The sequence below is a fragment of the Molossus molossus genome, unplaced genomic scaffold (assembly GCF_014108415.1).
Source record: "Molossus molossus isolate mMolMol1 unplaced genomic scaffold, mMolMol1.p scaffold_m16_p_15, whole genome shotgun sequence".
Classification (NCBI taxonomy): domain Eukaryota; kingdom Metazoa; phylum Chordata; class Mammalia; order Chiroptera; family Molossidae; genus Molossus; species Molossus molossus.
This window is the reverse complement of record NW_023425350.1, coordinates 13,982,311-14,005,625: the sequence shown is the minus strand read 5'-3', so window position 1 is coordinate 14,005,625 and position 23,315 is coordinate 13,982,311. Positions and strand designations below refer to the sequence as shown.

The window sequence follows — 23,315 nt, the reverse complement described above, 5'->3', positions numbered from 1 at the left end:
CTTGTCGGCCCTGCGGCGCTGGAGCCCTGACGCACGGAGCTCAAGAGCGAGCACGGGAGAGAAAGGGGCAGACATGGCGGCTCCGCTCGGCTCCCGCTGAGGAGGGCGAAGCCGGCGGACGGTCTGGGCCGTCGGCCTGGAGCATTGCTCCCGCCTGTCGCTACTTGCCTTCTCACGCCGACTTCCCGTCCTCTGCCCTACTGTCGCCTGTCCTCGTCTGCGCTCCTCAGCGTCCCGGTGGGCTCGTCTCCCGGTCCGTCTCCACCGGCCCTGACTGCCCGGCCGGCGGGCCGGCCTTCCCCAGCTCTCCGGGGCGCGGCGGGCGCGGCGTGGTCCCCGTCCTCCTGGCTGCACCATGGTGAACACCCGGAAGAGCTCTCTGCGCCTTCTCGGGTCCAAGTCGCCTGGGCCCGGGCCTGGAGCCGGAGCAGAGCCTGGGGCGACCGGAGGCAGCAGCCATTTCATCTCCTCTCGGACCCGCTCCTCCAAGACCCGCGCTGCCAGCTGCCCCGCCGCCAAGGCCGGGGGACGCGGTGGCGCCGGCGTCGCTCTGGATGAGGCCCGGGTAAGAGCGCGGCGGCCCGCGTCCGGCGGCTGGCGACTGTCGGCCCGGCCGCCGCGGCTTTGTCTGGCCGGGTCGGGGCAGGAAGCCTCTGGGGGAGACCTCGCGGGCGGCCGGAGCCCGGGTGTTGCGGGCGCGGTGGAGGATGGCACCGGCTAGATAGGGCCGCGACAGCTTCGCTGGCCCGTCTCTTTTGTGTAAAGAACAGCACTGGAGTGCAGGGGAGAGGGCTGTGGGGGTCCTTTCGGGGGCTGGAGACGCTCTGCTTTCCGTGTCCTTGCCCTGCCGCAGAGGAGAACTGCGGGGAGCGAGAGCCAGGGCCCGGAGTCCGCGGGCGAGGGGCCGGAGAAGTGAAAGTTTCCGCGGTGTCAAACCCCTCCTGCGAGTGTCAGCTCCTGCCGGGTTCCAACTCCAGCTTACTCTCCCACTGTTTGGGGGTGGTTCGCGCTGGGGAGGAAGTGCACGGAGAGCCCCAGTCGGCAGCCAGGCAGGGATGCTGAAAAAGTTTGTAGCTGCTCTGACACCAACTTCAAAAACAAAATCAACGCCGTCTCCTCTCCCGGCGGGAGAGCAAACTCAGTGCCGTCGCCGCGGAGACAGCCAGCCTGCTAACCAAGGCTCTGGTTAGGGACCCAGCGGAGCTTTCGGGTCACACAAGGGGCACGTCGAAGGAAACTTGTCGAATCAGTAGGTAGTCGGCTCCGAAGTGTGTGGTTTCTTGGATGTCTACATGTTTGTTACGGGAGTGGTTACAAAAGGTGAATTAACACCGCTGTCCTCACTCTATCGCAAAAGTGATATTTGAAGAAGGCTGTTGATTTAGTTTTTTTGTTTTTAAGCGATTGAAAATTTAATGCAGTGTGAAACGCTAAGCTAGCAATATGTTTCATCACTTTAAAGGAATTGGTAAATTTGTATTATGAGAATGACTGAATTGAGAAAAGAGCGGATTGTTTTTGTCCAGTAAGGCTAATTTACCAAGCAAGAGTGATTTGGCTGGAAATTGCTCTTCATTTATAAAGCGCCTTTAAATCCACACCATTTTGTTATTCTTATAGGAGGAAAGCAGTATTTTATTTTCTACAGGTTTATATATGCTTTTTCTCTTTATCTCAGTAACCTTTTCCTCTGTATTTCACTAACTGTATTTCTCTGGCACTTATCAGAATGAACGGAGGCAAATACAACAGACGTATTTTGCTGTACACTTTTGAAGTATATCTACTGTATCTTTGAAAATACATTTGGCTTTTATTTTGCTGAAAATCTGGAAAATATTTTCAAAATTGTCTTAATAGACTATTTAGGGGCTTACAGTTCTCTTAGGTTGAAATAAAGCCAACTCTGAAAGTTGTGCAAACTATTCAGAGTACTCTGAAAACCTAGGCTTTCTGTAGAAATTATTACAAACTGTACAAGCTTATTGACTTTCTGAAGCTAACATATTTTAAAATGAAAGTAAATTTAAGACAGGTTTGTCTTCTACACTTAAGGGCAAATAAAATATTTAGAGTGTAGGCATTTAATTGTATAATGCTATATGAGTTCTAGTCTATTAGAGCAGTGTCTAATTCATCTGACGCAATTAGCTCATCTGTCACTGATCAGTTTGTGGTCCCATTTTTGAATTCATGGATATCATGCTGTCCTTACCCCCTGAGGAATGAGGTGAGGTAATTTGTCAAGCAGCTGTTATGGTGATGTTAAAAGGCAAGGAATCAATAATCTAATGTAGAAATGAACATTTGGTACCTTTTAAATTGCTAGAAGAATAAAAGATATTAAAGCCCTTTCTAGAAGGATGCTAATGAAACTTTGTTTCAAGGATCCTTTTTAAAATGTTTCAAAAGACTAAATAACAGGCTAATGAAGATTTACTTTGAAACATTTGTTTTTCAGTTTTAAGAAGATTTGTATGCTGGCTGTAGTACATGATGGAATGATCTAATTGCTTTCTCTGAGAAATTGAAGAGATTTAACAATCCTATATTGTGATTAGTCCTTTAGAAGAGGATGTTATAATTCTGATTTTTTTAAGTTTATGGATTATATATTTATGAAGCAGGCTATATATTTCTTTGTTGTATATTTCTGAAGTGGATTGATTTGAGTCTGGTAAACTCTTCCTCTCAAGTTCGTTTTATGTTAAAAGAATTTATCACTCCTCCTGGTTCACCTTTTCTGGTGTAGTACTCAAAGGCACCCTCTGTGTCTGTTGAGTCTTAAACATTTGCTTGTGCCTGTAAAGACTTATTTAATGGGAAATGGGGTTGCTCATACTTTAGGAGACCTTTATTTTTGTAAGAAGAAATGTATTCTTTATGATATAAATAATTGAGATGGTCCCCCTTCTCTACTTTGTGTTAAGTTCTTCACTTTACATTCGATTTGGATTTTTTCCCTCCTCCTTACCTTCTGACTCTGTTTAGGTTATTTCATCCACTGTGTCTAGAGACATCTTATTTGGTCTAAAAAGCCATGCCATGGGACCATGGGCCATGCCTATAGTTTTGTCTTTTCCCCAAGTATGTGTAGGATGAGTAAATAAACATATTATACATTCTATAGGTTATTGGAATTATTTTCTTGTGCCTACATTTTTTAAATGTCAAGTTGACTTGTTTTGCAGTTAGTTGTAATTATTTCTATATACTTGGCTTTTTTTGTTTGTTTAGCATGTATAGAGTTTGACCTCTTTTAGGTCAGTTAATCTGACCATCAGTAATTAGCATTTATTTCCTCCACTGAGAGTCACTCTCAGCAAACAGACTGATACTATATTCACAGAGTTGGAAAGCAGTCTTTGAAAAATATTTAAGCTCTTTCATCCTTCTGTCAGGTTTGTTTGCTGGTGCTTTCAGCTTTGTCACTAGCTTTTTGAGATGGCCATTCACTCTTTCTGAGTTCACATTAGTTGAGAGGATGAAAATATTTTGAGTAACTTTATAGGTAAACTTGCTTCATTTTAATTTTATTAAAAAAAAAAAAAAAATCTGCCCTGGCCGGTTTGACTCAGCAGCTAGAGCATCGGCCTGCGGACAGAAGGGTCGAGGGTTTGATTCTGACCAAGGGTGCATACCTGGGTTGCAGGTTCCATTCCTGCCCCGGTTGGGGTGGTACAGGAGGCAATCAATTGATGTGTCTCTCTCATGTTGGTGTTTCTTTCTCTCTCTGTCCCTCTCCCCACCCTTTCCCTTCCTCCCTCTCTTCCTCTCTTCTGTTCTATCTAGAAATCAATGAAAAAATATCCTCGGGTAAAGATTAACAATAACAACAAAAATCAGTGAGTCCTTCTTTAGTATCATTTTACAATTATTCTTTGTCACTCTGTACTTATTTTTTTCCAGCCCTCATACATTTGCCAACATAACACAAGCAAAGTGGTAAAAGTTGAGAATTAAACATGGAAAGGAAGCCAGAGAGGAAAATGTAATAATGTTTATTTTTCTTTATATCAAATTCACTTGGAGCACTATATAGGTGATATTGAGTGATGTGGTAAGCAGTGTCCTCTGTTACAATTTTGAACTGTAGCAGCTGTGGAGTTCATAGAAGTTGGAATACTATAAAAACTTGCAGTTTTTTTTAGGTCATGGATGAAACTTAAAATACCTGTGGAAGTGAATGCATATTAATTCCTAAATCATTTCCCCTGGCAGCTTTTTAACCTTCCTTTGATATGTGCTTGATTGCATGTCTCCTAAATACATAGTCATAGATAAACCAATAACTTCTGGAAACCAGCTAGACAGGTGGTAGGATTACAGCTTGTTATGAGAACTGATGAGCTCAAACAGTGTCAGCACCTGAATAAAGAGTGATCCTGTCTGTTCAAGGATTCACTTCAGAAAAGTGCTGCATTAATTTGAATTGTATCCTTGCCATTTCTTTTTGGAATATATGCAATGAAGTTTCATTTGTGTGCATTGCTGAATTGATTTCTTGATATTTGGAATTTTGGGCTTGTACTGGGAATGTTTTATATTTTTATTAATGCCTCTTCACTGGGGAAAAATTTTCATGTAAAATGAGTCACTGAGTAAAAAGCATTTAGGCTTTTTGGATGAAGAGTTCTATGGAAGTTCAAAGGTAGAGGGAAAACCATATATAAAATATGTTAACTTTATTTAAATATAATCTAGAGATTTTTAAAGAGTTAAATATTGTATGTGGCTTATGTCAAACAATAGAAAGGACATCACATTAAAGTTAATAGGCTGTAATTTTACATACTTCGAGTGTATGCTATAATATTGCAAACTTGAGATGCTTTTGAACTGTAAGTATTTTGGTATTCATTCCTCCCCCCCCATCACTTTTAGATTGTTATTATAGTTTTATCTGCAGGTAGGATATATAAACCCTTGGTTAAAGTTTTTCTCCCCTAGATTATTCTATTAGAGCAGGCTGTAAGATCCATGACAGCAGGCACTATGTCTTATTTTCACCCAACTGCTGTATTCCCAGGGCTGGGTGCAGCATCTGACACATAGAAGATTCTTAATAAAAATCTGTTAAATGAATGAAATAGCATATTTAGGAGCTGATCTTTTTTGCGAAAATCAGAACAGAGTATAAATAAAACAGTGCCCATCCTTAGGACTGTAATTATGCAAAGTAGTATACATATGAGAAATTATTAACAAGATAAAGCAGTTCAAGATTAGGGCCAAATGAATGATATAGCAGTTAAGAGTTCTAATCCTTTACTCACTGAATGTTTTGAGTGGAACTCTTTGATGTTCTTTTTTTGTGTGTGTTTGTTTTTGTTGTTGTTGTTAATCCTCACCTGAGGATATATTTCCATTGATTTTTAGAGAGAGTGGAAGGAAGGAGGGAGGAGGGAGAGAGGGAGAGAAACAAACAAACATAGGAGCCAGAGAGACACATGGATGGATGGGTTGCCTCCTGAATGACCCAGCTGGGGCCCAGATGGAACCTGCAATCCAGGTACATGCCCTTGATCAGGAATTGAACCCTTGACCCTTCAGTCTGAGGGTAGATGCTCTAACTGCTGAGCCAAACTGGCCAGGAGTGATGTTCGTTTTTACTGATTTTAGAGTGAGAGGAAGGGAGAGGGAGAGAGAGAAACATCCATTGGCTGCCTTCCGTGTGCCCCCTACTGGGGATCCAGTTGGAAATCCAGGCATGTGCCCTGACCAGTGACCTCTCTGGGCATAGGGCTTTCTATGTTCAACCAACTGAGCCACACCATCAAGGGCTCTTTGATGTTCTCTAAAGACAGAGATTGTCATGTTCACAGCTGTATTCTGAGTGCCTACAAAAGTGCCTGCTAGATATTGTTCAATAAATAGTTTTTGAGTAGATGAATGGAAAGTATGCCTCATTTAAAATTATTCATGTTGACAGGCTTCACTTTACTTGTTGCATTTTGCCTGTCTGACCATTTGGTGGTAGCTTAATAAGGAGAGTAAACTAAGGTTTAGTTACCATCTCATGCCAGGTGTTTGATGCTGTCTCTTTTAATCCAAACAACCCTATAAGACAGGTAATGGTACTCCTAATTTATAGCTAAGGAAATTGAGCTGCTGAAGAGATTAAATGGCCTGTAGAAGTCCAAATAGGTAATATCTAAATCTTGTTCTGTCTTCTCCACTTGCATGTCACTGTGCCATCTGTATTTATTACTACTTTTTGATGCTGTTCAATCAGTGGTTTCTACAAATATCTGAAAAAGTGAAGAAGGCAGCTGTTGTACAGTCAAGAAATACTGTGCCTACTGTGTATAGATAGATTTTTACTAGACTCTCTGGAATTGTGTCTAGGATTGTACTGGGACTGCAAGTGGGAACAGTAGCCTGTAGGGATATGAAATATAGAACAGTGATTTTCAGTAATTGCTTGCTGCTTGATTTCAGGAGGTGGGTGTAGGGAGAGGAACAAGCATATTGTGAGATTATTTAGCAATATCTGTGTTTCCCAATATTTTAAAAATGACTTGGGGGAAAAAATCCCTATAAAGAGACTAGTGAGAGGCTTGTGGTCTCCAATAGAGGTGTACTTGTACTGCCATCTTTCCCTCTGCTTGGTGATACTGATTTATTAGTGTGTACATTTTCTTTTATGCTCTGAGAATCTGTCTCTGGGGTAGATACACATTTTCCATTTGAGAAAAATGTTCATACTTGAAACCTCTTAAAAAGACATTGTATGGCATATTTATGTATGAAGATACATACTAGTGAATTAAACATGTTTAGCATTATTAGTTTTCTAGGACTCAGTCAGGATCTCTGAAGCAGTAGTGCTTCAGATACTCAAACTGTGTTCTCTAAACTTGCCAGACAGGCACTTGGGAGGTAATCAAGCCTAATTTGGTGGTGAGTCTCGCTTTTTCCTTTGTTCTTGTATTCAGTCAATAAATGTGTATCAGGCAGCTATAACATTAAAATGTAGGTGCCATGTGGGCAAGCATTTTAGTCTCTGGTTCACTGTTATAGGGCTGTCATGTTGCAAAAGTCAAGGAGGCACCATTCATACTTTAGTCTATGTGAACGGCACCTCTTGGAATTGCGCAGTGCACTTCTTGTATGTTGTATGCTGCAAGTAATATCCTCATACAATGTCCCTTGGGGACTTGTTTGGGAATTTCTTTGAGGTACCCAGGAGTGGAGTAGAGTATACATGTACTTTAAATATTACCTCCAGGTTTGCTGCTCTAGTGTCCACTTCTAGGAATAGTGTATATGGGTCCTTGTATCTTCACACCCCTGCCAATATTTGGAATTTTTAAATGTTTTTAATTGCTTTTCTTTAATAACTAATGAGTAGGAGCAACTCTTTATGTCCTTAGTATTTTTTAAATTTCCTCATTTCTGAAATGCTTATTAAATTTTTTTTACCTGTTTTTTTATTTTTTACTAGATTTTCTTTTTTAGTTTTTTTTTTTTTTAATCCTCACTGGAGAACATTTTTCCACTTTTGTTCAGATGGGGGGGGGGTATCGATGTGAAAGGGGCACATTGAGTGGCTGCCTCCCGCATAATCCCAACTGGGGCCGGGGACAAACTGCAACTGAGGTACGTGTCCATAGTGGAAAGTGAACCTGGGTCTCTCTGAACTGCAGGCTGATGCTGTAACTGCTGAGCCAAACTGGCCAGGGCTGGATTTGCTATATTTTCTTATTTTCCAAGAGTATTATTTATTATAGATCAGTGACTTTTAACCTTTTTTGTTTCATAGTAAGGGATGCTGTTTACATTGTGACTCTGTACACACATATACTTTTACCTTTTTTTATTTAGGTCTTAGATTTATTTTATTGATTTTATTAGGCAACCTATCTTTGATGGGGTACTTTATAATACACCAAATTCCCATATATGTTCTCTTCTGATATCTCTATTCTTTTTTGTTGGTCTGTTTATTTCTGTGGCAGTGCCATACTATTTTTATGACTGTAGTTTGAGATATGTCTTAATATCCTAAAAGGCAAGTTTCCTCTTTTTTTATTTTTCAAAGTTGACCTAGATATTAAAGGATCTTTATTTAACAAAAAAATTTTTTTTCCCCTCCCTCGAGGAAATTTTTCCATTTTTTGTTCAGATAGAGTGGGAAGAAGAGAGAGAGAGAAACATCGATGTGAAAGGGACACATGGAGTGGCTGCCACCCGCACGACCAACCAGTGCTGGGGACAAACTGCAACCGAGGTACATGCCCTTAGTGGGAACCGAACCTGGGTCTCTCTGGACCGCAGGCTGATGCTCTAACCGCTGAGCCAAACTGGCCAGGGCGGATCTTGATTTTTTTAATGCACATTTCCAGTTAAGGTTATAGAGTTCCTCAAAAGATCCAACTAGAATTTTGATTGGGAATGTATTTGAATTCCTAAATTAATTTGCAGAGAATTGACACCTTCATAAGTTGTCAAAGAGCAAGGCATGTCTTTCATATAACACAGTTTGTGTATTTCTCTTGTGGAATTTGATGCTTTTTTTGTGACTTAATGTGTCAGTTTTGGTAAATGTGCTTTGTATGCTTGAGAAAAATGTGTTTTTTCCTGCTAGATGGAGAAAAATGTAAATATATGGTAGGAAACATTAAGAGATGGAAAATTTAGTATGAATTTATTGATTATTCAGATAAGTCTCCTATTTTTTTTTTTTTTTATCCTCACCCAAGGACATTTTTCCATTTTTTGTTCAGATAGAGTGGGAGGGAGAGAGAGAGAGAGAGAAACCTCGACGTGAAAGGGACACATTGAGTGGTTGCCACCTGCACGACCCAACCAGGGCTGGGGACAAACTGCCCTTAGCGGGAACCAAACCTGGGTCTCTGGATAAGTCTGCTATTTTGTCCCATATTAAGATTCTACCTAATTTTTTGTTCAAATTCTTTTGGGATATATACATATATCTTATGTATAAATTAACTTTTTAATTTAACATAGTTTCTGATTTTCTTCTTTATTTATTTATTTTAAACATTAAAAAAATCCTCATCCAAGGATATATTTTTTTCTACTTATCTTCAGATAGAGTGGGAGTGAGGGAGAGGGAGAAATATCGACATGAGAGGGACACATGGTTGCCTCCCACATGACATCGACCAGGGCTGGGGACTGAACCACAGCTGAGGTACATGCCCTTGACTGGAATTGAACCTGCAACTCTTTGGTCCGTAAGCCGATGTAATTGCTGAGCCAGACAGGCCAGAGCTCTTGCTTTATTTTTGATACATTGATTATCTAGAAGTATATTGCTTACTTTTTAAAATAGTTGGGCATTTATTTTCTAATTATCTTTTTGTTATTGTAGTTCAATACCACTATGTTCAGAGAACATACACCATATGATTTGTTCTGATTTATATTTGCTACCCCGTTTATGGTTAGTTTTGGTAAATATTCCATGTGTGCTTTTTTCTTTTGTTGATTGCTCTTAGACCTAAACTTCTGTTTTTTAACCTATATGTTTTTTTAAAAATTATATTCCCTCTAACTACATACTTAAAAAAATTTTTATCCTCACTTGAGGATATTTTTTGCATTTATCTTAAGATAGAGCCAGGAGGGAGAGAGGGAGGAAGAGACAGAGAAACATCGATGTGAGAAAGACACATCGACTGGTTGCTACCCACACTGCCACCCACATGACCCCAGCCGGGGCCAGGGATCAATTGCAACTGTGGTACGTGCCCTTAGCGGGAACGAACCCAGGACTCTCTGGTCCGTGGGCCGATGCTCTAACCAACCAGGGCTAACCACATACTTTTTAACATGCTCTTGTAATGTTCCACCTCTCTTTTCATCCTATATTGCCTAAGATTTTCTGATTTTTTAAAATGGTATAAGTACTTTGCCTTTTTCCTTAGGATTTTTTTTTTTTTTAGTAACAATACGTTTTACTAAGGTACCAATTTGATTGTTTTACTATGTGGCAAAATATTTTATTTATTTATTTATTTATTTATTTATTTAATTTTATTTTTTTATCCTCACCCAAGGACATTTTTCCATTTTTTGTTCAGATAGAGTGGGAGGGAGAGAGAGGAAGAGAGAGAGAGAAACATCGATGTGAAGGGACACATCGAGTGGCTGCCACCCGCACGACCAACCAGGGCCGGGGACAAACTGCAACCAAGGTACATGCCCTTAGCGGGAACCGAACCTGGGTCTCTCTGTACCGCAGGCTGACGCTCCAACTGCTGAGCCAAACCAGCCAGGGCTATTTATTTTTTATTTTTTAAACTTATTATTGTTGAATATATTACACATGTCCTTCTTTTTCCCCCCTTGACCTCTTCTTCGCCAATCCTACCCCACTCCTGCTTTCTCCACAGTATTGTCTGTGTCCATTGGTTATGCAGATAAGTTCTTTGGTTTCTCTCTTCCCGCCCCACCTTCTTCTTTCCCTTTGAGGTTCATCAGTCTAACAACTAATTTGTACTTTCTAATCCCTTCATCTTTTTCACCCAACTCCCCTCCCATCTAGAAACCATCAAAAAGTTCTCTGTATCTATGAGTCTGTTTCTGTTCTGCTTGCTCATTTTGTTTGTAGATTCAATTGTTGATAGATGTGTATTTATTGCCATTTTATTGTTCATATTTTTTTATCTTCTTCAAGAAGACCCATCAACATTTCATATAATACTGGTTTGGTTGTGATGAACTCCTTTAGCATTTTCTTGTCTGGGAAACTCTATATGGCCATCGATTCTAACTGATAGCTTTGTAGGATAGAGTAATCTTCTTTGTAGGTCCTTGCTTTTCATCACTTTAAATATTTCTTTCCACTCCCTCCTGGCCTGCAGTTTCTTTTGATAAATCAGCTGACAGCCTTATGGGAGCTCCATTGTAGGTAATGAACTGCTTTTCTCTTACTGCTTTTAAGATTCTCTCTTTGTCTTTAACCTTTTGCATTTTGATGATGATGTGTGTTGGTGGGGACCTCTTTGGGTTCATCTTGTTTGGGATTCTGTACTACCTAGACTTGTATGTCTGTTTCCTTCACCAAGTTAGGGAAGTTTTCTGTCATTTTTTTCAATTAGGTTTTCAACTTCTTGCCCTCTCTCTCCTCCTTCTGGCACTCCCATGATGCGAATGTTGGTACGCTTGAAATTGTTCCATAGGCTCCTTATACTATCTTTATTATTATTTTTGGATTCTTTTTTCTTTTTGCTGCTCTGATTTTGTGTTTTTTGCTTCCTTATATTCTAAAATGATGGTTTTCTTCTTGGCTTCACCTACTCTGCTATTGATTCCCTGTAAAATATTGTTTATTTAAGTTAGTGCATCCTTCATTTGTGACTGGTTCTTTATTATGTTCTTGAGGCCCTCACTAATTTCGTTGAGCATCCTTATAAGCAGTGTTTTGAACCCTGCATCTGTTAGATTGCTTATCTCTACTTCATTCAATTATTTCCCTGGAGTTTTCTGTTCTTTTATTTGGGACATGTTTCTTTGTCTCCTCATTTTGACTGCCTCCCTGTTTTTGTTTCTATGTATTAGGTAGAGTTGCTATGTCTCCTATGCTTCATAGGGCAGCTTATTGTAGTACATGTCCTGTAGGGTCCAGTGGTACAGCTTCCTTGATCACCCAGCTGGACCCTTGAGGTGCACCCCTCATGTGGACTTTACACCCTTCTGTTGTAATTGAGTTTAAAAAAAATTTTTTTTTCTTGATTGATTTTAGAGAGAGAGGAAAGGAGAGGGAGAGAGAGAGAGAGATAGTAACATTGATGAGAAAATATCAATTGGCTGCCTCCTGTATGCCTCCCACTGGGGATTTGGCCCACAACCTGGCCATGTGCCCTGACCGAGAATCAAACCGGCAATCTCTTGGTGCATGGATTGATGCTCTACCCCTGAGCCACACTGGCCATGTAATTGAATCTTGATTGCTGTTGGTACATCAATGGGAGGGTTTTACTCAGGCTGATCAGCTGCAAGGACTGGGTGCCCACTAACCACTGACCTCTGACTACCTTGGATCATCAACTATGCAGGGCCCACCACATAGAGCAAACCTTACTTCAGCAGTGTTCTGGTACCCCCTAAGTCCATTCCTTGAGTATGTCACATGTGGAGGTGGTTGGATGGTGGTGCTTCGATGTGGTCTGAAGCTGTCCACTGGGTGTGCTGGCTCTGGGGCAAGGTCAACCACTGCCTGTGTTCTACCCAGGGCCACCTGTATAAGCTACACAGCGATCTGCAGATCGCTGCTTCTTGTGCTGGGCTTGGAGGTGCCCAGGCAAAGCCAAGCTGTGAACCAAGGCTGGTTGCTTCTAGTGCTGGGCCTAGAGCCACTTAGCGAGAGGTATGAGGCTCACTTTGGCCAGATGCTGCTTGTTTGAGAGAATTTAGGAAAATCTGAAGCAGGAGTCAAAACAGGCCAATCCTGGTAAAGCCACTGGAAACAGCTTGGGTGGGTCTGAAAGTTTGGTGGGGCGGGGCCTCAGGGAATCACCAGGGTGGGGCAAACAGTGTGAGCCAGGTTTCTGGAGACCTAGATATGGCGGCCATCTGCCTGCCCTGTGGGGGAAGGACTCACCAAAGGAACAACGTCCTCCTCCAGCATGTCTGTTCAGCAGAAAGCTGCCTCTCCAGTTCTTGCCTCAATGCCAGACAACTCAGTTCTTCCCCGTAAGTCTCTGGTGCTTTTCAAGCTGCCTCCCATCTGCTCTGGAGCTCAGAGGGAACATGTCTGAGTAAGTCTGTGTGCAGGTCCTTTAAGAGGAGGTGTCTGGGGCTCCTGCAGCTCAGCCTCCCTCAGCTTCAGTGCTCACTGGTTTTTACAGCTCAAAGTTATGGGAACTTTGCTTCCTGACACTGGAACTGTGAGCTGGGCGCCTGGGGTGTCATGGGGACCCCTCACTCCTCAGGGCAGCTGAGGTGTCCCTCCTGATTTTTATCCGCCATACATAGGTGTGGGACCAGCCTGTCCGCACCTCTGCCCTTCCTACTAGTCCTGATGTGGCTGCATTCAGCTCGATGTCAGGCAGTTCTGAATGATGATTGTTCTGTAGTTTAGTTGTAACTTTGATGTGGTTGTGGGAGGGAGGTGAGTACCGCATTTACCTACGCCACCATCTTGACTGGAAGCCGTGGCAAAATATTTTAACTTAAAAATTATGAAATAAATATTTTAAACAATATGAAAGTTCATAGAAAAAAATAAAGGACCATCCTGTGCTCCCTTAATTCCTCCAGTTTGTTCTTCTTAGGAATAAACACTGTTAAAACTGGAGTACATCTTTCCAGACTATTGCATCCGTATGTATGGGTTATTTATATGTGTATATTTTTGAAGAAATGGATCATACCCTATATACTACTTATGACAGTACATTTTTCTAAGTTAACTTTGTGTCATGTACATTTGTAAGTACCCATTTTTCTTTACGGCTTTCTAATACTTTGTTGTATCATTGTGTCATCCTCTCATTTAATTGTTTCCTATTGTTATCGCTTGCCTCTTGTACCCACAATCTAGGTATGTGCCCTGACCAGAAATTGAACCCACAACCTTTGGTGTAGAGAAAATGCTCCAATCAACTGAATCACCCAACTAGGGCTCTTGTTTGTGTGTGTGTGTGTGTGTTTTAATTTTACTTAAAAAAAAAAAAAAATCCTCACCTGAGGATATTTTTCAATTTATTTTCAGACAGGGAGGGAGGGAGAGAGAAACACACACACATTGATAAGTTGCCTCCTGCATGACCCTGACCAGGGCCGGGGCCCGAACTGTAACTGAGGTACATGCCCTTGACCTGAATCGAACCCGAGACTCCTTGGTCTGTGGGCTGACGCTCTAACTGCTGAGCCAAACCGGCCAGGGCAACCTTCGTGTTTTTTTTTAATCCTCACCCGAGGACTTTTTTTTTTTTTTTTTTCATTTATCTTCAGATAGCGAGGGGTGGAGGGAGGAAGAGAGAGAGAGAAACATCGATGTGAGAGACACATTGACTGGTCGCCGCCCACACAACCCCAACTGGGGACAAACCACAACCGAGGTACGTGCCCTTAGTGGGAACCGAACCCGGGACTCTTTGGTCCACGGGCCGATGCTCTAACCGTTTAGCCAAACCGGTCAGGGCCACCTGAGGACATTTTTGCATTTATCTTGAGATAAGGCAGGAGGGAGAGAGGGAGGAAAGAGAGAAACATTGATGTGAGAGAGACACATCTACTGGCTGCCACTCACATGACCCCAACCGGGGCTGGGGCCAAACTGCAGCTGAGGCATGTGCCCTTAGTGGGAACCAAATCCAGGTCTCTCTGGTCCACAGGCCGACCCTCTAACCACTGAGCCAAACCGGCCAGGGCTGTGTTTTTAATATTATAAGTAATGTAACAGGAAATGACCTTTCTTTTTTAGGTGAAGTGAAATTACTGGGTCAAAGGTGTATGTATTTTACATTTCTTTAATAGGTTTTACTAGATTGTCTTAAAACAGGCTACATCAATATGCATCCCACTCCTCAATACTCTGAGCACCGTTAAGTTTTTATACCTTTTGCTGGTTGATTTAAGGAGTTAGGCTTTAGCTTTCTTGAAAGGTAGATGGGATCTTACCAAGTATCTTTAGTATCTAACACAATAATATGTGCTTAATCAATATTTTTGTGTGGAAAGAATAAATCACTAGAGATAATTAATAAACTTATGAAGTTCTGTTAATCTTACAAAGCCAAACAAGTATACTTATTTGAGACTGTATCCATTGTCAGGCTGTAGGCATAATATTTATAATTTGTATTACCTCACCTGGTTCTTCCAACACTCTTATGAAGTAAATAGTTGAATTACAGTGATAGTGCTGTAGTATAAGACTGGTTCTGTCCAACTTTTAAGTCTGTGGCATTTTTCAGTGCCCATCTTGTCTCTCTCTCATTTTAATGATGTGATATTTTCAGATTTAAAAAGTTACCAGGAAGAAAAATGCATTTTAAATGACAATGAACTATTTTTGTCTTTTTACAATGCCTGAACTTATTCCTGTTATTTCTTCCCTTTCCATATTCTTTCATGATGATTGTTTAGAAATACTTAACTGGTAAGCCAGTGCTCTTGCGATATTTGAAGAAAATTTAGGACATTGTGTGTCCTTGAGTTTTAGAACTTTGTAGAATAGTACTGGCCCTAAGTAAATAAATAGCAGTGAGAGGTTTGTTTTCTGCAGTCATGGTAACTGCTGCTTCTGTGCATTCATTTTACAAATGAAAGAAAAAGAAGTTGACTGTACTTCTAAGCTTTCTCATGAAAACAGGAGTACTTATTTTTTAAAATTGTAGGAAAAAAGGCTGTCATATAAAGGAAATTGGAAAACATTGATTGCACCCATACACTTTTTCATCTAACCTGGGGGATAATGTTCCTCATTCTCTTTTTCCTGTCTCTCCCAGGATCTTTTTTTTTATCCTCACCCAAGGACATTTTTTGCATTTATCTTGAGGGAGAGAGGGAGGAAGAGAGAGAGAGAGAAACATCGATGTGAGAGAGACACATTGAGTGGTTGCCACCCACATGACGCACCAGGGCCAGGGACAAACTACAACTGAGGTATGTACTCTGAACGGGAACCAAACCCAGGCCTCTCTGGTCTGCGGCCAATGCTCTAACCACTGAGCCAAACCGGCCAATGCTCTTCCAGGATCTTTTTCACATGTTATCTTTCTCTTTACATTTTCATTTTATTTTTATCTCTTCTGTGATTTCTGTTCTTCTGTTTCCAAGAAGTTGGGTCACCTTATCTTTTCCAAAAAGGAAATCCTTCCCTAACTTCTTTGATTTTATGACCTCCTTAGGCTATTTATTGTCATCTTTCTTTCTTTTTTTTGGTTTGGTCATCTTTCTTTACTAATTCTGGACTACTTATAAGAGTAACTCTGGTCTGGCTGGTTTTGCTCAGCGATTAGAGCTTCAGCCTGCATATCAAAGTGTGTGTTCGATATCCGGTCAAAGGCACATACCTTGGCCTTGGTTGCGAGTTCAATTTCAGGCCCTGGTTGGGGTCGTGGAGAGGCAACCAACCTATGTGTCTCTCTCATATCAGTGTTTCCCTCCCTTCCTACTTAGTTCTTCATTTGGTAATTTCCATTCATCATTTTGCAGAAATGGCCTATCAGAAGTTACAGTGATTAATTTTCTTAGTAAATTCAGTCCACAAGTTTCTCAGTCTTTCTTCTGTTTGGTCTTTTTGGAGAAAATTTTTATTCCCCCTATTTTTCTCTAGTTTATATAAGATCTTTTCTGCTTATTCCTTTAATGTAGGTGTTTTTGAAGATTTTTACTTTTGCCTTCTTATTTTTTCATTCCTTATATTACCTGTGATTCTTTTTACCCCTCCCTCATCCGAGGACATTTTTGCATTTATCTTCAGATAGAGTGGGAGGGAGAGAGGGAGGAAAAGAGAGAGAGAAACATCGATGTGAGAGAGACACATTGACTGGTTGCCATCCACACAACCCCAACCAGGGCGGGGAAAAACTGCAACCAAGGTATGTGCCCTTAGTGGGAACTGAACCTGGGTCTCTGGTCCACAGGCCAATGCTCTAACTGCTGAGCCAAACTGGTCAGGGCCTACGATTCTTTTATTACCATTTCATATCTATCTCTAGTTCTCACTTCATTCTAACTCAGCTACATTTCTTACAGCCTGATAGACATGTCCCTAGATTTCCGGCTAGAATTCTAAGCCTAACTTTCAAAATCAGAATTTAGCTTAACATTTCTCTTTTAAACATCTGTCCCCTGCCCTCCACCTACACCCACTAAAAAACAACAACCACTTTTTATGCCTGCCCTATTTGCCTTAATCTGAATACTGGTTTCACTAATATCTTAGTTATTTTGCTTTCTGGAATCAGTTTCTTATTGTGTACTTTTACAATTCTAGGCGAGGCCATCATCGAGTCTTGAATTAACTCAGTGGTCTGTTAATTTACTTGTTTCCTTGAATTTCTCATTTTTTAATGTTATACTTGGAAATATTCTTTTTGTCTTTACATTGAAGTCTAGGTTCTGGATTTCTGACAAATTCTGATCTGGGCATGAAGACTTCTCTGAAAACCAAAACAGCATAAAATCTCCACTGCTTCATTATTCTCAAGGTCTTTTTGCCTAATTTTATGTGATTTGTGTTAGAATAGTGATCAGTATTTGTGGTAGTTGATGAGACTTGAGAAAATTATTTTTGAAAATTGGAAAAATTATCAAACTATTTTAGAAGATTAGAGTTTAGAGAAAAAGTCACATAGGTTGGATGACTATCTTTTCATTGTAATTATACTTTCTGTAGCATTTGATGCTATTACTATAGTACTGTCTCATCCTTGAATCATGTTCTTCTGACCATTTTATGAGCTCCATTAGTATGTTGTTAGGAAATAAAGTCTACATCATTTATGATATCTTCTTTCATCTCTACTGACAGTTCTCATTTTTATTTTTTGCTTTCAGAGAATTATATACTTCTTTTATAGTACTTAATATATAATATACTATATATCATCTTGTGACTGTTTGTCAACTGAATAGATTGTATATTGAGTTCAAGTAGGTCTTAATCTGTTACCTATGATTGTCCTCATGTCTCATTTACACAGTAAGTTCTCTGTACCGCAGGCCGACGCTCTAACCGCTGAGCCAAACTGGCCAGGGCTACACAGTAAGTTCTCAATAAACATTTATTAAGTGAAATTATTCCCTTAGTCTAAGATGCCTTTCCTACTCATGGATTGTAATGACTCTGATATACATTGCTAAATGACTGTGGGTAGATTGCAAAATCTCTCTTAAACTTTTTGGCCTGAAACTAGTAACGCCTTTCCTCAAAGGGTTAGGTTATAATTAACTAGTAAAACGCTTTGAAGATGAAAAAGTAAAGGTTGAACCTATAATTATCCTATTAAAGTTAAACTGTTAGTATCATTTTTGTAGGTAAAAGCTTTCCCAAAGCTTGAAGTTAATAGAATGATGCTGAAGTAATCATTTTGCACATGTTTACATCTTGCTTATTTGCTTTACTTAAATCTCTAGATTTCTTTAGAGGGAAGGATCTTTTTATAATGCTATTTATTCGGAGGTTTCTGTCACAGAGTCATAAAGATTGAAACTCTTCCATAAGAGAAGTACTGTAATTTAGTGCAGCAGTTAGGAAGATGTGCCTCATATTCTACTTAAAGCTGTATTATGTGCCAGAGGTCCTCAAACTTTTGTGCACTACAAGTCATTTGGAGGCCCTCATTAAAAATGTCTCACCTCAAGAGATTCTAGTTTAACAGGTTATGTTTCTTCAATGAGAAATTCAGGTGACTTTTGATTCGATAGTATGTGGGTAACATGTTGAGAGACGCTCTGAATGGGACTGAGAAAAGCCAGTAGAATATGAAACTGTTCAATAAACTTGCAAAGTCATTTAAATAGATAATCAAGGAATTACATAATTCAGATTATTTAAAAAATGACTAAACCTCAAATATTTTATTATTTTTCTTTAATTCATTAAGTACTTAATGCTTATTCCCAGAATATGTTTGTAAAACTTAATTACCTACATATGCTTCATGAAAAAAGACAGCATGATCATACTTATAGATTTACACTGCATATTAACAACTCAGAAGTCTTATAGCCAAAAACCTGGGACCTCATTGTTTCCAAAACTTATTTGACCATCAGCCTTCCTTTGTTTCCCCTAATAGTTCCTCTTTTTCCCCCTAATAATTTCTATTAATAATTTATTGAATAAATTTGGGCAAATCTTGTTTATTTTTTGGCTTGCTGTTGTGTGGAATTAAAAAGAAATAGGGTAATTTTTAAAAATGAAGGAACTTAAAATTTTGCTTGAATCTCAAGACTTGGATCTTGGATACCAATTAAAGATGGTAAACATATAATGCTAAATTGAATAAAATTAGTTGCTAAAATGTATTGTAAAGTTGCAGCTAGTAGAGGGGAAAGGTCAATTACGTTAGATTCTTCAGATAATATTTTAGGACAAAGAAGGGTCTTAAAGAGTGAGTAGTGGGATTTGGTTAGAAGGAGTAACACTGGCTTGGACTATCTAAATTGGTAAAGCAGTTTTATAGGATCAGATTTTGTGTTCACAAATATGCCTTAGCTTAGAACACATGACATTGCTTCCTCAGTGTGCACAAGAATCATCTGGGGATCTTGTCAAAATGATTTCTGATTGGGGTGGAGCACATTTTTAGTGACATATGTAGTCTGTTGAGGATAGTTTGGAAGTAGTTAACCAGTTTTTCTTGGGAACTTAAACTAATAACTTTTGGTGCATGTTACACAACTCACATGTTTATTCTTCTTAATTATAAACACTCTGATGTTTGAATTTCTAATTGTTTTTCTCTTTGTGCCTTTTCGTATGAGTGTGGTCTTGTGGCTTTAAAATTAGCTCATTGTAAATTGTATTAAATCACAAAGTTAGAAATTGTTTTTATTGTGAAAAAATTTTTAGTGAATTCTATAGGTTATACTTGGGTACCTTTAAACATACATTGTAAGTATTTCTTATGTTTACTAGTGGCTGTATTTTTACTAATTATTTGAGTAATGTAGTCTTTTTTTTTTTTTTTTTTATCCTCACCCGAGGACATTTTTCCTTTTTTAAAAATTTTTTTTTATTATTCAGATAGAGTGGGAGGGAGAGAGAGGAAGAGAGAGAAACATCCATGTGAAAGGGACACATCGAGTGGCCACCACCCACACAACCCAACCAGGGCCGGGGACAAACTGCAGCCAAGGTACATGCCCTTAGCGGGAACCGAACCCCGGTCTCTGTGGACCGCAGGCTGACGCTCTAACCGCTGAGCCAAACTGGCCAGGGCGAGTAATGTAGTCTTGGTTTTGGATAATATGATATAGAAATCTGCATTTATGAAATGGATAGTTTTTATATATTTTTCCTAAAGGACCTTTATAGCATAAAAGGAGACCAAATTCAAGAATCTTTATATGGTAGCATATTGAAAACGATTATATATCCCTTTGAAATAATGATCTGTAATGTCAAGTGGTAAAGTATTAGCATATGAATTAAATTGTCTGGAAAGAAAAGGTCCTTCCCTCCACTCTCTTTCCCACCCACCCAGGAGTGCTGCTGTGCAGATAGTGACCTTCCTGTAGCCTGAGGACATGCAGCTGGGAGGCAATGATGAAAGTGTGATGGATGGAGGTTTCTGGTTGAGAGATTAGCTACCTTAAATTAATTTGAAGAGTATATTAAAAAATTGTATTGAAGAAGATGAAAACCAGGTTTCTCGCTGAGAAGGGTTTAGAAACAGAAAAGGGCCCTGGCCAGTGTGGCTCAGCGGTCAGAGCATTGGCCCGTGGACCAGAGAGTCCCAGGTTCAGTTCCCGCTAAGGGCACGTATCTCGGTTACAGTTTGTCCTCGCCCCGGTTGGGGTCATGTGGGTGGCAGCCACTCGATGTGTTTCTCTCACATCGATGTTTCTCTCTCTCTTTTCCTCCCTCTATCCCTCCTGCTCTATCTGAAGATAAATGCAAAAATGTCCTCGGGTGAGGGAAAAACAAGAAACAGAAAAGGGAAAGTCTAGAAAGAAACAAGGTGTGGAATTAGAACTGGAAGCACTGGTGTACACATATTTGTTATTATTTATGCACAGATAAAGAAATAGGTATAGATTGTGTGTGTGTGTGTGTGTTTTCATACAAATTTTTTTGCTCTCTCTGCTAAGAGGACTCAATAGCAGTGAAACCCTCAGTAACAGTGAGCACACCTATTGCTCAGATCTTGGTTTCTAAATACCATCTTTGACTGAAAGGAACTAGAGCTCCTTAGAGAAATAGCTAATTCTAGGATCAGAGAGGGAAAGTACAAGATGAACTTAGAGATATTTTTTGTGCCAGAATGTAAGGAGATATTCAGAATGATGGGGGCATTTCAAAAGGACACAGCCACCACTTTGAAATGGCTCCCAGTGGCCAAAGTTTTTGTAATTTGAATAACAATAAATAGAGTAATGGATTATAATCCCTAGAATAAAATAAGAATCCACAAAGTGCCTATATATATATTATATATATATATTATAAATGTATATTATAAATGTATAAATGAATTAGGCAAAGGGGAAGGGGAAAGCTCTTTAAAGTAGAATACCAACTATGCCCAACTGGTGTAGCTCATTGCTTGAGCATCGACCCATGCACCTAGAGGTTGCCGGTTCAATTCCTGGTCAGAGCACAGGATGTGGGCCTAATCCCCAGTAGGGGGAATGTAGGAGGCAGCCAGTAGATGTTCTCTCTCATTGATGTTTCTGTCTCTCTCTCCCTCTCCTTCCTCTCTCTCTTAAATCAATAAACAAACAAACAAAAAAAGTAGTATACCAACCAAAAATGTAGAAGGAATGATGGGAGTAGATAATCATCGTCATAATGGTATTGAATAAAGGCAAGAATAGTCAATTAATGCTAAGGCTGGTGGGTTGAGATTTGATGAAGAACAGGATATTGCTGAATTATCAAAATAATTCCACATAATCTAATGAAATACAAAGGAAAAATGGACTTTACAGTGGAGAAACCTGGGCAACACCAACTTGACCAGGTAATCAAGGTGATAATGATGGGTAGGTGTGGTATGCACAATATCATTTCTGTATATTCTTTCCTAGAATGTATGACTTGAATCTGCTTATGAGGAACATCAAATAGACACAGATTGAAGGTCATCCTGGGGAATGAAAAGCTTTTTACTCCTTACACTCAAGGTCATGAAAGATGGGGAAAGACTAAAGAACTATTTCAGGCTGAAGGAGAAAAGGATGTGGTAACTAAATGCAATGTGTGTTCATGGATAGGATCCTAAACCAGAAAGGAAAAAGGGCCATGTTAGGACATTTGATAAAATTTTCATGTGTCTGTGGATTGGCTCTGTTATATCAATGTTAACTTCCTGATTGGGAGGGTTATACGATGCTAGTGTAGCAATGTGTCCTTGTTTTGGGAGATACACGGTGGAGTATTTAGGAGAGGAATGGGGAATCATCATAAAAACATATACACACACCTTTTCTGTAGGCTTGATACTCTTATTTTTTAATTCTTACCTGAGGATATTTTTTCATTTATCATCAGATAGAGTGGAAGGGAGGGAGGGAGGGAGGGAGAGAGAGAGAGAGAGAGAGAGAGAGAGAGAGACATTGACATGAGAGAGAAACATTGATTGGTTGCCTCCCTCACCACCTGGACCAGGGCCATGGACCAAACCGCAACTGAGGTATGTGCCCTTCACTGGAATTGAACCCATGACTCTTTGGTCTGCAGGCCAATGCTCTAACTACTGAGCCAGACCAGCCAGGGCTAGGCTTGAAACTTTCAAAATACAAACAAGCCCAGCCCAGCTGGTGTGGCTCAGTAGATTGAGTGTTGTCCCATGGACTGAGAGGTCCCGGTTTGATTCCAGTTGGGGGCACATGCCCAAAATTTGGGCTCAGTTCCTGGAGCCTGCAGGAGGCAGTTGATCAATGTTTCTGTCTCTCTCTCCCATCTTCTCTTAAAAAAATAAATAAATAAAAGACTAAACATATTTTTCTAACTTTTGTTTCTGTAGTTACAGATTATTACATTTTGCTACACTTGTAAAGTGGTTCATTTAGTACATATTTATTGGTTGAATAAATACTGTACTTTATCTAATAACTTAACAATACTATGTGTTTTATTAGGAATAATAAATACATTTTTAACTTTGTCTTTCAGAAATCTGAGGTTGATGGTAGTTTAAGTGATAGCCATGTGTCTCCTCCAGCCAAACGCACTTTGAAACAACCTGATTCTGTTTGCAAAGACAAATCAAAATCACGAAGTGCTGGTCAGAGAGAGGAATGGAACATATCAACTGGACAGGCCAGGTGAGAAGTGAGCACTCACTCATTGATTGTTTTTTAATGAATGATTTGATGTTAATATTAATTTTCTTAAATCGTAAAGCTGGGAGTATCTAGAAACACTTATAAACTGTATTAAACTTACCTTATAATTTCTGATATGATTTTTTTCTAGATATGCCATAAAATATATTTGTTTTGTAGTATGTAATAGAAACTTATTACTAAAACAGTATGAATTTTGATAAGTCTTAAATATGCATACACATGTATAGTCCTGACAATTTAAGTAAGAACATGTAGTTAGAATTATTTTTTATTTGAAAATAAGTAAAATTTCCTCTTTCTAAAATGATTAAATATTCCACTTGAATCGACATAGTAAAATATATTAAAATATGAATAAAAGTTTAAAG

At 39.7% G+C, this 23,315-nt stretch overlaps 1 protein-coding gene across 12 annotated transcripts in view; it reads left to right on the top strand.

Moving 5' to 3' along the window:
- Nucleotides 1-23,315, top strand: part of ATAD2B (ATPase family AAA domain containing 2B) — a 135,466-nt gene continuing 112,151 nt past the window's right edge. For 7 of the 12 annotated variants that reach the window (XM_036263609.1, XM_036263615.1, XM_036263613.1 and 4 more), the window contains exons 1-2: nucleotides 323-565; nucleotides 22,772-22,923. In XM_036263609.1, the coding sequence (XP_036119502.1) occupies nucleotides 356-565; nucleotides 22,772-22,923 (362 nt within the window). In that variant the 5' untranslated portion in view covers nucleotides 323-355. Of the gene's footprint in view, nucleotides 566-17,037; nucleotides 17,136-21,557; nucleotides 21,618-21,735; nucleotides 21,781-22,771; nucleotides 22,924-23,315 lie in introns of those variants that run through there. The other 5 variants (XM_036263616.1, XM_036263614.1, XM_036263620.1 and 2 more) reach the window with 4 other exon arrangements.